This window comes from Peromyscus leucopus, chromosome 14 (assembly GCF_004664715.2).
Source record: "Peromyscus leucopus breed LL Stock chromosome 14, UCI_PerLeu_2.1, whole genome shotgun sequence".
NCBI lineage: Eukaryota > Metazoa > Chordata > Mammalia > Rodentia > Cricetidae > Peromyscus > Peromyscus leucopus.
Genome location: NC_051075.1, coordinates 76,016,481 through 76,028,024, shown reverse-complemented (window position 1 = coordinate 76,028,024; position 11,544 = coordinate 76,016,481). Strand labels below are relative to the sequence as shown.

The window sequence follows — 11,544 nt, the reverse complement described above, 5'->3', positions numbered from 1 at the left end:
ACCCCACCCTGTTTCCTAGATGTCACAAGTACAGGGGGCAGGTAGGGAACCCTAGGGTCCAGGCATCTGAGAAGGTGATGTGTGCATGCCAAGGCCGGCACTCTGCTGCCCAGGGCAGTGTTCCCCAGCCTAGCCACCTTCATCCCACCCCAGCTGAAGACAGGCCTCCTCTAGGAAGCCTGCTGGGTTCCTGTGCTCTGCTGCCCTGAACACAAAGGCCCTGGGCTCTGCCACTGTTAGGGTACTTCAGGTGGCACCCTGCAGCTTTCCTCCACCGAGGGGAGGGTCCTGTGGAAGGTCAGACATGGATGAGAAGCATTGGGCCAGACTGAACCATGTGCTCAAATCCTTGATCAGCTTCCTCCTTGGTAGTAGCCTTTGGGGAGGGACATGACCACTAAGCTTCAGCAACACCATCTGTAAAGGGGACTAGTATTGCCTCCCACACGGAGCATGGCAGGGACAAAGAGGCCCCCAGACAGGGCCAGCTTTCTTCTTGCCTCCCCACCACAGGTGGAAGAGGGAGGGGGCCTAGTCGGGGAGGGGTGGGATAAGACCTTGGGAACCACTTGAGAGCAGGGCTGGTTGAAGCCTTCCCAGGCAAGCCTAGCCTGAGTCTGCAGGCTTCCCGAGCATGGCAGGCAGGAGCCACCAGCCCCTCCCGTTCCTCCCCAGCCATCTGTGCCTTGGCAGCAGAGGAGGCAGGGCAGAGGAGAACTTTCTGGCTTCATCTGAGCAGGACTCATCTCTAGGGAAAGGGCTACAGCCCAGGGCAGGAAATGCAGACAGAGCCCTGTTCCGTGGACTGTATCTGTGTTCTGTGTTTTTTTTTTTTTTCTCCTTCAGACCTTGGAGGGGTGGTTATGTATGGGGAAGGAGGACCCTAAGAGCAGGCTGGGCCCTTCTACATCTGTCAGGACCTCAGAGATCAGGAGTGGTGGACCATGCTACCTCTCTACTCAGGACGGGGCAACCCAGGTCCCCAGAGCAAAGAGCATGTCTATAGCGAGTCAGGGGCTAGCCACGGGCTGTCACTGCCTTCTTGTGCCTGCCCCACCTGTGGTCCATGCCCCTAGAGACAGGGAGGGCATCCTGAGGCTTGCTTGCACCTCCCTTTCTGCACCTGTTACCCAAAAATGTCCCTGGTACCTGTCGGGGGGGGGGGAGGGAAGACAGTGCGTAAGTTCTACCTCCTTGTCTGCCTGATCCTTCTAGAGACTCCGTTTTACTGCTTCTCTCTCTCTTAGCCATCAGCACCTTTTCTCTGCACTGTCTCAGTGCCTAAACGCACCAGCTACTCCCCTAATTAAAGGAGAAAGGAGAAGCTGCAATGTGCACAGCACACAGGACCGAGAGGTGGATGGTGGTGACAGCCCCATGACAGCGTGGATGTACTAGCTGCCCCTGTACTGTACATTTAAAGGTGATTAAAATGGTAACTCTTGACATGCATATTTTACCACAGTACAAAATCAACATACATGCTGTATTCGCCGGCAGTACCCTCTTATCTGCCTTGTGTTTGGAAACCATTAACGCGCATGAACCATTGAGCCCACAGGCCCTGTCTTGCTCTCTCAACCCAGATCCTTCCCGGTCCCATGTGTCTTCCCTTCATATGCTGGCCACTGCTGGACTGGAGACATGCCCCCAGGGAGACCTTGGAGTTCTCAGGACTTATGCTGGCCTCCACCCATGCTCCAGTCTGCTTGGGACCACCAGACCCACTATGTCAAAGTGTCTCACCCAGGGCCAGGATGGGGCAAATCCTGAACGCTACTGGGAAAAAGGAGATGCGCCACCCCAGCCACCGTGGCCCTCCTGAAGTCACTTTCCCTTTCTGATTACTTCTTGGAAAGAAGGAAGAGGCCCCCCCCCCCCCAAAAAAAAAAAAAAAAAAAAAACCCACAACCGATTTACAGGTCAGGCTGGGAAAGGGGCAGGAAGGCTGTAACAGTTTAAGGAGTCATTGACTGGGATGGGGGCCAGGCACTGGCAGAAGCCTGGAGAACAGGCCACACTCTTGGAAAGCCATTTTTCTCAACTGTAAACTGTAAGACCCCCCTGAGGGCAGTGACCTGTCTCTTGCTGCAAAGTTAGTCCCTAGGGACCTGCGCGGGGCTAGGTGGTATACAGCAGGTGCCTACTAAATGCTGAAGCCCCCCAGCAGGTTGACCCAGGCAGTATGGCCCACACTGCTCCATTCATGCCCGCCGCCATTCATGCGCGGGACTCATTCACCCCGCGCGCCGCCATTCCGCGCCCTGTGCGCCCCGCGCCCACCACGTGCGCCCAGCCCGGCGCGGCGCGGGGAAGCGCCTGAGCAGCCGCGGCTGCGCGGGGCCGGGGCTGGCGGGGAGCCGGGCCGGGGGCGGGGGGCGGGCGCTCCCTGCGGGAAGCGGGGCGCTGGGGAGCCCCGGCCGCGGGCTCGGGCGCTCAGAGCCGGGGCCATGTGGACGGGCAGCCGGCGGCCGGGCCGGCTTCGCCGGGCGGTGAGTACCCGGGAGCCAGGCGGGCAGGGCGCGGGGCGGGGCGGGGCGGCGGGCACCACGCCGGGCGGTCCCTGCGCGCGCCCGCGGCGGCCCTGGGTGGCGCTGGGGCCCGGGGCCCTCGCGCGGGGCGGGGCGGCTGGGCCTCCGCGGCTGTTGTGCGCGTGCGGCCTGAGGACGTGCGGAAGGCGGGTGCGGGGGGGCCTGGCTGAGCCCACCCCGCAAGGTGGGGGGGGCTGCCGCAGAGAGGCCGCAGAGCCGGAAGGAGACTGGACAGGGGGGGGCTGGTTCCCGAGCGTGGGCCGTGCGTGGGCCCGCGCAAGCCTCGGGCACCTTCAGCTCAGGCGGCCTTAGCAGGCCGCAAGCAGCCCTTCCATTGACAGGCGAGGAAACTGAGGCTAGAGAAGCAGGGGCTGGGCAGGGCTGCTCTGCAGGCTCTGACCTGCTCACAGAGCCCCAGCAGGTTGGCTGGAAATTTCTGCCCCTGGCATTTCCGCTTCCTGACTGGTTTAGAGGTGTTTCATTCCTCGTGTGTGCCCACCCCATCAGAGCGAGGTTCCTTTGGGGCAGGAGCTGCGTGGGCGACATCCCAAAAATCTCCTGAGTGAGCAGGATGGGAGCCAGGAAAGTCCCCTGGAGCAAGGGCTGACTGCAGAAGTGAGCCATGCAGGTGTGCAGCCCTGATAGCCAGGGGGGGCCACCACTGCAGTCCCTGGTCTAGTGCCTTGGGCACAGATGGGGCATCGTCTTCATGAACTGTCTTATCCGGAGGTCCCAATACCCCCGGGCCCCTGGAGGCCATGGGATGGTCTCTTCGGCTCTTTGGGCTCCAGTTCCTCCACTGGCCAGGAGCAAGTGGTCTTTGCTACTCACGAGTCCAGGCTGTGAGAAGGTCTCTAGGAGGAAGCCCCTTATCCACTGTGTTGTGTCTGGGCAGCCCACAAGGGCAAGTGGCCGTTGGGGGTGGCCCTGCCTGGCATCTGTGACAAGCAGGGCGGGGAGGCAGCAGCAGGGCCTGGCAGCCTCCTGCAAACCCTTAATTTTTCTCACATCTCACTATAATCAGGGCGGCTCTGAAAAGCGAGCAGTGGCAGATGCGGGCGCGGGGCGAGGGGCCGCTTCTCGGCACCAAGGACCCTCCCAAGTTACTGTCTCACACGTGTACATTCCTGCGGCCTGTTCTGTATGACAAACCCTGGAACTGCTGAAACCTAGGAAGTGAAGTGGGGAAGCAGGGCTGCAGGGGCCCGTGGTAGGTGGGAGCTTCCCACAGGCTAGAGGTTGGGTGAGGGACCCTGAGGGGCCCCGAGAGCAGAACTCAGCCTGCAGCAGTCTGGACGGGAACTTTCTAGTTCCTTGCTCTCAAAGGCCTTCAGCCCCCCCGGTTGACCTGCAGTGGCTGTCATCTACAGAATACTGACTGTGTGTTGGGTAGTATCATCAGCACCGTCCCTACAGCAGCACCTCGGAAGAGTGAATGGATGAATAAGTGAATGAATGAGTGGATGGGAAGGAGTAACAGCAGTCCATCAATCCTTGCTGCCAATCCATGACTTGGAGACAGTCCGCAAGAATTCCCCACAACTCATAGGAGAAGCCCCGCCGGCTAAGTTGGAGGAGGTGAAGTTGGTGTTAGGGTAGAGGAACAATGCTTGCAGGTAGGAGTGAGAAGACATGAGTCTAAGGACCAGAAAAAGCATCTTGATGAACTGTGGCAGTCACCGGCCAGGGTAGTCCCTCCGGCACAGGTCTGAGGTTCAGAGCACCTAAGCTCACTGTGTTGGTCCACAGTTGCCCCAGGCTCCCTTCTCTGCCCCCATCCTCAGAGCTGGTCATGGTACTGATGGAAAACTCTAGACAGAGTCTGAAGCCCTGAGTTCCAGTCTCTGTTCTACCAGTGGTTTGCTGTGTGACCTCAGGCAGGGTCCTAGACCTCTATAGAGACCAAGCACCTGACACAGCCTGAAGAGTGACCCAGAGCAGGCCCCAGCAGGTGACTGGTGACTCCAGCTGGACAGCACTGTCCCTGGGGTCAGTCATAGGAATATGGACAGATGAGTGAATGAATTGGGACATTCTCTGTTCACCTTGCATTGTTTCCTTGGACACACACTGTCCCTTAGATAAACCAGCCTTCAGGAGTTCACACTCCAGTGAGAGATATGGTCCCTAGCCAGAGTTAGCAGAGGATGAGAATGTATTTCTGTGCCCACTAGTTGAGCCTGGAGGTCAGGATGGTGTCTCTAAGAGCATCCCCTGTGGGAAAGCAGCAGCTACCCAGCCCTAGGCTGAGCTAGGGAGCTGTGATTGTGTAGGGTCAACGGGCTCTGAACCAAGTTGGGAGATGGGTAGGGAGACAAGTGAAGAGATCCCAAGTCACGCCACGGGTGGTGCATCCTGGGATGGAATGAAGGGGAGACATCAGGCCTGGGGAAAGTGATAGAGATGTGTGGTGATGGTGTATTGATGGGAGTTTGTGGAGTTGTAGAGATTTGACAGTGCATAGGTGAGTAGAGAGGTGGGTGATGGGAGGAAAGCTTGATGGTGATAAGAGAAAAAGGGGTGTGGGTGGTAGCAGCTGGAAGAGCTGGTCTAGAGAGAGGACCCAATGCGCAGAAGGAAATGTTGTCGACTGAAGGCCCTAGGGCAAGGCCGATGGATGGGTGGCTGTATAGATGTCAGGGGACATACGGGTGAAGAGCTGGGGGGATACAGAGGTAGTATCAGAATGTGTGGTTGTAGACATGGGAGAATGGGTGTGTAAATAGCTGGATTAACAAGAGAGTGCTGAGACAGATAGGACCTTGAATGCCTGTAAGATGATGATGTTAGGTTCGGATGGGCAGAGGGATTCAAGATGAGCAGTGATGGTGGATAACATGTGGGCCTAGGCATGGAAGGGCAGGTCTGTGCATACATGTGCACCTATCAACCCATGAAGACAAGTCAGGGGAATGGTACACAGTTGAGCAGGTAGCCAATAGATTCAGGAGTGGGACTGCGAGGAATGGATGGCTAAGTGCCTGTCAGGAAAGGCTGGGTGAATAGTTAGGGACTCGTGGGTGGAAGGCAGTTTGTACAGTGAGTAGGTGGAGCATCGGGCCATGACCTCTGGCTGCTGCTGTCTGTTCACGTGCCCTCTGCTCCAGAGAAAGACAACTGAGCAGGCCTGAAGGAGGATCACTTCCTCATGCTGGCTTCTCCTCATGGGTTTCAGGGTGGGGAGGAGCCACAGTGCTCACCCCACCAAGGAATGTGCCCATCTGAGAATGAATTTAGGAAACCACATAGCAGCCATGGTGCCCTATACAAAGATGAGCAGCCAGCCTGACAGTCCCATGGGGGCACCTCTCCTGGCGGGGCAGGGGGACCCTATGGAAGATCTGGGTGGCCTGAGCTCACCTCTTTTCTGGTGAATGAGAGATGGCAGAATTCTGGGTGGACACAAGCCACACAGCAGATATGAAGTGCCAGGTACTCAGATAGCCAAGAGCTGTGGCTGTCCTGGAGGATTCCCGGGGTATCAGTAGGAAGCTGAGTGTCCCAGGGGACTTTTCAGAGTTCCCTCTGTAAAGAAGAGCATGGTACAAATTTGGTGCTTGGAGGAGAATGTGGGGATGAGGCCAGGGTCTCTGTGGTGCTTGCTCCGTACCTGATCTATGGTGGACAACTTGAGGCTGTGATCTCTGTAGCATTTGCTCCATACGTGGTCAGTGGTGGGCCATGTGTATTTCCCAGTAACCCTGCTCATCCCAGTTCTTCCTCTAGATACAGAGTGGTTGTCCCTAGCTTGGAGAATCGTGAGAACAAGATAACTTGAGTTCCAGGGCTTACCAGCTCCCTGTAGGTGGGGACCCAGGAGCAGCAGGCAGCGCCTGCCTCTTCTTCCTGTCCCCAAGGTCTTTGACAAGCTACTTCACCTAAAAGACCTGGCACCCTATGCCACCACAGAGGAGAATAGACCTACCATTCAAACACCAGTGGGATAGTGGTGCTATGAAGAGCTCAGGCAGTATGTCATGCAGTTCAGGAGCAGGGATCCGCTCCTGAGATGGTAACCCAGACTACCAAGAGGCCAGCAGGCCCAGAATGCTGGTTGTGATGGCCATCATCATCCTCAGGGATGAGAGCCAGCGAGTTGTTATGACAATGGAAACTTGTCTGATGTGGCTGGAACTCAAAAATAGGCTCAAAGGACCTACTGGCAAGGGCCCTAGAACCCCCCAGGGACCATGTATGCTAGTGCCACAGACAAATGAGAGCCCCTGACAGTGTGCCCCAAGTCCTGTTGGGACCCTTTTCCACCACACTCCCTACTGCCCTGTCCACCCTGCCAGCCTGGGTACAGTTAAATGAGGTGGCACCCTAAGGTCTGATGGGTCATTGTTCTAGCAGGTAATGAGGTAGGGGATAAAGAGATGTTGGGAATACAGAGGAAGCTGTTGGGCGTGTGGCAGGGAACACTGGGTCTTCCAGGTACTGGAGATTCCTCCTGCTGTTTTCTTCCAAATTCCAGCCCACAGTAGGTTCCCATCACGTTGGGATGATACTTGTGACTCAGCATCTGAACCTCTAGGTCTTTCACTCTACCCACCCATCCATTGACACATCCATTCATCCATTCCCCTACACACTCCTCCATTTATTCATCTACCCATTCACCCATTCATGTATTCACCCATTCATCAATCCACCCACTCCCCTACATACCCATCCATCTTTCCACCTACCGATCCATCATCCACCTACAAATTCATTCATCCATCCACTCACTCCCTAACATACCCATCCACCTACCCATCCATCCATCCATCCATCCATCCATCCATCCATCCATCCATCCACCCATTCATTCATCTATTCATCCATTACTCCAGCCATCTATCCACCTAACCATTTATCCATCCATCCACTCACTCCCTTACACACCCATCCATCCACCCATCCATTCATTCATTCACCTTTCCATTCATTAATCTGTTAATCCATCCACCTAACTACCCATCCATTCATCTGCCTGTCCATTTATTCATCCATCCATTCACACATCTATGCAGTCATCCATCCATCCATCCATCCATCCATCCATCCATCCATCCATCCACAGCCTCCTTGTTAAGCCTGTGCAATGTGCTGGTGTAGTGCAGAAAGCTGGCATTCAAGTGAGAACCATGGAGACTAAGCAGATGAGTGCTGAGGGCCACGCCATGAGAAAGGCAGTGGGTAGGCCGGCATATATGATCTAATTGTGGGGACAGCAGAGGACAAGCCATTGAATTGGGCCTCTAAAGGTCAGTCAGGAGTTAGATGGTGAGGAGATTGAGGGGTAAAGACAGTAGTTGCAAAGGCCCCTGGACACATTCCTCTGGGGGCAATGTGGGGAAAGGCTCTGGGTCTTCAGAGTTCTGCAAGCTGTGTGGGCATGTGACATTGCCAAGTCACCTAGGCTGGGGATTTACAAAGCTGGTGCTGCCACATATAGGACACAGGTGATCACAGGGGTGCAAGTGAGACTTGGTGGCACCTGGGGCCTGAAAGGTGACGATGGAGATGGTGGCTAGGTGACTAGGGAAGAACAGAGCTGGGTGTAGTTTGCCGTCCGTGGCGCTACTGCATGCCGAGTCCTGCACCTGTTCGGCTGGCTATTATGGGCTTCACAGAGGTATCTAGCAGCACCCCGAAAGCTGGGACCCTGGGGGCTTGCCCTATGGCATCTCAGCAGGCTTCCAGGTGCACAGTGTGGACCGGCAGTGCCAAGGTTGTAGTGGAGGCTGCCAGCTGGCTGAGGGCCTGGACCTGCCACAAGCTTTGGTTTCCTTTGGAGCTCAGGGGTGGCACGGTTACACAGCTTTCCTCCCTCATGGCACTACCCCCTGTCGCGGCACCTGGGCCCGTACTACAGGTCCCTGCTCCAGACTTGGCAGCCGCCACCACCCACCTCATCCCCATGTATCTCAATTGTATGTAGCTGCTCGCCACTGGGACTGGAAGTAAGCTATGACGTAAGCAGCACAGGACCGTCTTTCTCGGGCCAAAGGGACAGCACAGGCAAGAGGGGCGGGGTTGCTGTGAGGGTTCGGTGGTCAGCGAGGATCCAGTTTTGTTCTGTCTGTCCGCTCCTCTTATCTGTGCATATGGCCGTTCCCACAAGTATGCTTCACAGTGCATTGTGGCTGCCACAGCTCCAACGACAGAGTGTGACGCAAGAGGATACAGGAGCGGGAGCCTGAAGGACATGAGAGAGCCGCCTGGTCTGTGTTAAAGAGCTCCCTAACTGATGCACCTGGCGTTTTTATATCTCCCTGGCTGCAAGGGAGCCTGGGAAGTGTGGGATTGCAGTCGGCTATCTTGCATCTCAGATGAAAACGCTGCGGGAGAGAGGGAGGGGTGTGTGTGTGTGTGTGTGTGTGTGAGCAAATGTGAAGGCTGATACTAGTTGTCTTCCTCTACGGCTCTCCACCTTATTTCCTGAGACAGACTTTCTTCACTGGACCTGGAGCTCACCAATTCAGCTAGGCTGGCTGGCCAGAGAGCTCCTGGGGAATCCTCCTGCTTCCATCCATCCAGTGCTGGAGAAACAAGATCCACACTGTCACCCCCCACTTTTGTGTGAGTGCTTAAGGTCTGAACGCAGGTCCTGACATTTGCACGTCACCTACAGAGCCGTCTCCCTGGCCCTGGATGCCGGCTCTTGGTCAGGAAGAGTAGAGGTTCGGTGGGCACCAGATTATAATCCAGTCTCATTGTTGCAGTTACGCTTTCCCTGCGCCTATCCTGAGTGGTAGCTATGACAGTTGTCTGTCCTTCTGTCCCCTGTACCTAGCTCCAGCCATGGCAGCCCCTATCTGCCCACCAGGCAGAGCTGAGGACATGACCTTCTCTTTCTGGCACTGAGCCCCAAAGCTTGCATTTAGTGACAGTCGATTTTGGGGGTGGGACCACCACATACTGGCATTGGGTCGATGGGTAGGAGGGCATTGACTGGTCATCGTGGCCTGAGCCTGGAGGGCGTGGGTGCTCAGCCTGTGGAGACAGATGAAGGCAAGCATGACGCTGGACCGCCTGAGAAGGATGCTTCCAGGGGCCAGCTCCCAGGCCCGAAGCCCTGACCCTGCTAGCCCTGGGTGGGTGGATTCCAGCTCCCTCCTGCCTTCGAGAGCAGAAGCCCACACGAGGGAGATACACAGCTACAAGCAGAGCCCCGGCACAGGTCTAGAGAGCACTGTTTCCCACCCCAGCTGGAAAGCAGGCCACTGCCAGGCCACGGAACTGAGATCTCCTAGCTCTCCTCCCCCAGCAGAAGCCCCTAGCTCAGACCGCAAGGTTGCTGGGGGATCCCTTGCTCGCTTGGGCCGCCGGCGGGAGGCCAGGCTGCCTTTCTCCAAGTTCCTGGATGAGGTCATTGTGCGTGTGCTGGATCCAGTGACCCTGGAAGGCTTCAGGGGTCCTCAAGGCCACAGCCAGGAGCCCTCTCCAGGTGAGCACAGCGCACACCCAGCCCAGGAACCTGAGGCCAGAGCCACAGCCTCAGAGGAAAAGGACCTGGCTCAGAGCCCCTGGCATTCCTTGGAGGCCATAGGCACCAGGGACCTTGGCATGGGCAGCAGCAAGCAGGGAGATCCAGCTGGTTCCCCCAGCATGTACCGGGTGAGTTCCTATCCTACCCCCAGCCTCCAGCATGAGCATGAGTCTGCTCTCCGCAGGTCCTGTCTGACCCCTCATCATACTGTTTTATATGATTGTATCAGAGACCATAAGCAGCCAAAGCATGAATCACTAAGATGAAAGTGAATGTTCTGGCTTCAGAGCAGCAAGCCGGGTGGGGTCTGGGCTCGGAGTAAACAATGCTAGTAACAACATTAACATTGCTGGATCAACAGCCATCCTGGTTCACCACAGGCTGGTGGCTCCTAAAGATACCCTGTGTACTGAGGTCAGTGTTCATTCTCCAGTTCTGATCCGATCTCAGCTGACTCCATTAGCAAAGCACTGTAGCTACCAGGATAGTTAATGGTCTAGGGAGAGGTCTGTGTCTATTGGCTCATCCTGCTCTAAGCTCCTGACTGTACTATCTCATTCTATGTCCCTCAATGTGCAGAGAAGGACCCTGCAGAGCACAGCTACAGTGAGCCTCCGGTCTGTCCTCATGGCCTCCAGGTGGCCCGCCTCCAGGGCCGGTCCTAGGAGGAGGACATGGAGTTCTGCTTCCCAGAGGTCCCCAAAGCCTCCCCCAGGGTCCACCAAGGCCAGCTTGGATGGGTCTTCCTGCCTCCCTGAGCCTCAGTTTTCCCAGCAGCGCTTGACTCATGCTCTTCTCCCCATTTTCCCCATGAGATACTACCAATTGTCTGGGACCCCCACTGTCTGCAGCTCTGGGCTCTGTATACATTACATTTCTCCCCCCCTCTCTCTCTGTCTCTCTATCTCTGTCTGTCTGTCTCTGTCTGTCTGTCTCTGTCTCTGTCTCTCTTTCTCTGAGGACCATGGCCCCAGAGGAGTTGCTGACACTCAGGCTTCTGGAAGGCTCTGTCCCAAGGCTCCACAGTTAGAACATTGGAGGGGTTGCAGCCTAGAATCTTGGGGACTTGTTAGGCCAAGAGTACGTGGTGAGGTGGGACCACCTGAAAACCCGTCTGTGAGAGCCAGTGCCTGGCCTTCAGCAGCTCCTCTGGGGAAAGAGTGGATGACTAGCCTGCAGTGCTGGATCTTAGTACTGCCTCTGTCCTGTCTGGGTGAGTGTCCCCGGGTCAATGACTAAGAAATCAGTGTGGAAGGTCACAGAAAACTGAAGCTGCTACAGACTTGGGACTGAGGCTCACTCGTACCCTACTGTGAGGGACTTAAAAGTCAACCTTTTTTTTCTTTTTGAGAATCAAAGTACCAAAAAGAAATCAAGAGGCACCGAGCCAATGACATGGTAGGGTAGAGTTGTGACAATATGCTTGATGTTGAGCGACCTGAGCAAGTGGTTGCCCACAGGTTTGGAAAATGCCTTCCTCACGGGGCCCCCGGGTGCCTCCAAAGGGCAGCTGCTTCATGCTCCTTGTCTCCTACC

The 11,544-nt window shown here is 56.2% G+C and overlaps 1 protein-coding gene across 1 annotated transcript in view; it reads left to right on the top strand.

Annotated features, from left to right (window-relative positions):
* Positions 1 to 2,382: 2,382 nt before the first annotated feature.
* The window catches only part of Begain (brain enriched guanylate kinase associated), a 35,220-nt gene continuing 26,058 nt past the window's right edge, over positions 2,383 to 11,544 (top strand). The window contains exon 1 of the mRNA XM_037210841.1: positions 2,383 to 2,492. Coding sequence (XP_037066736.1) covers positions 2,451 to 2,492 — 42 coding nt within the window. The 5' untranslated portion in view covers positions 2,383 to 2,450. The remainder of the gene's footprint in view (positions 2,493 to 11,544) is intronic.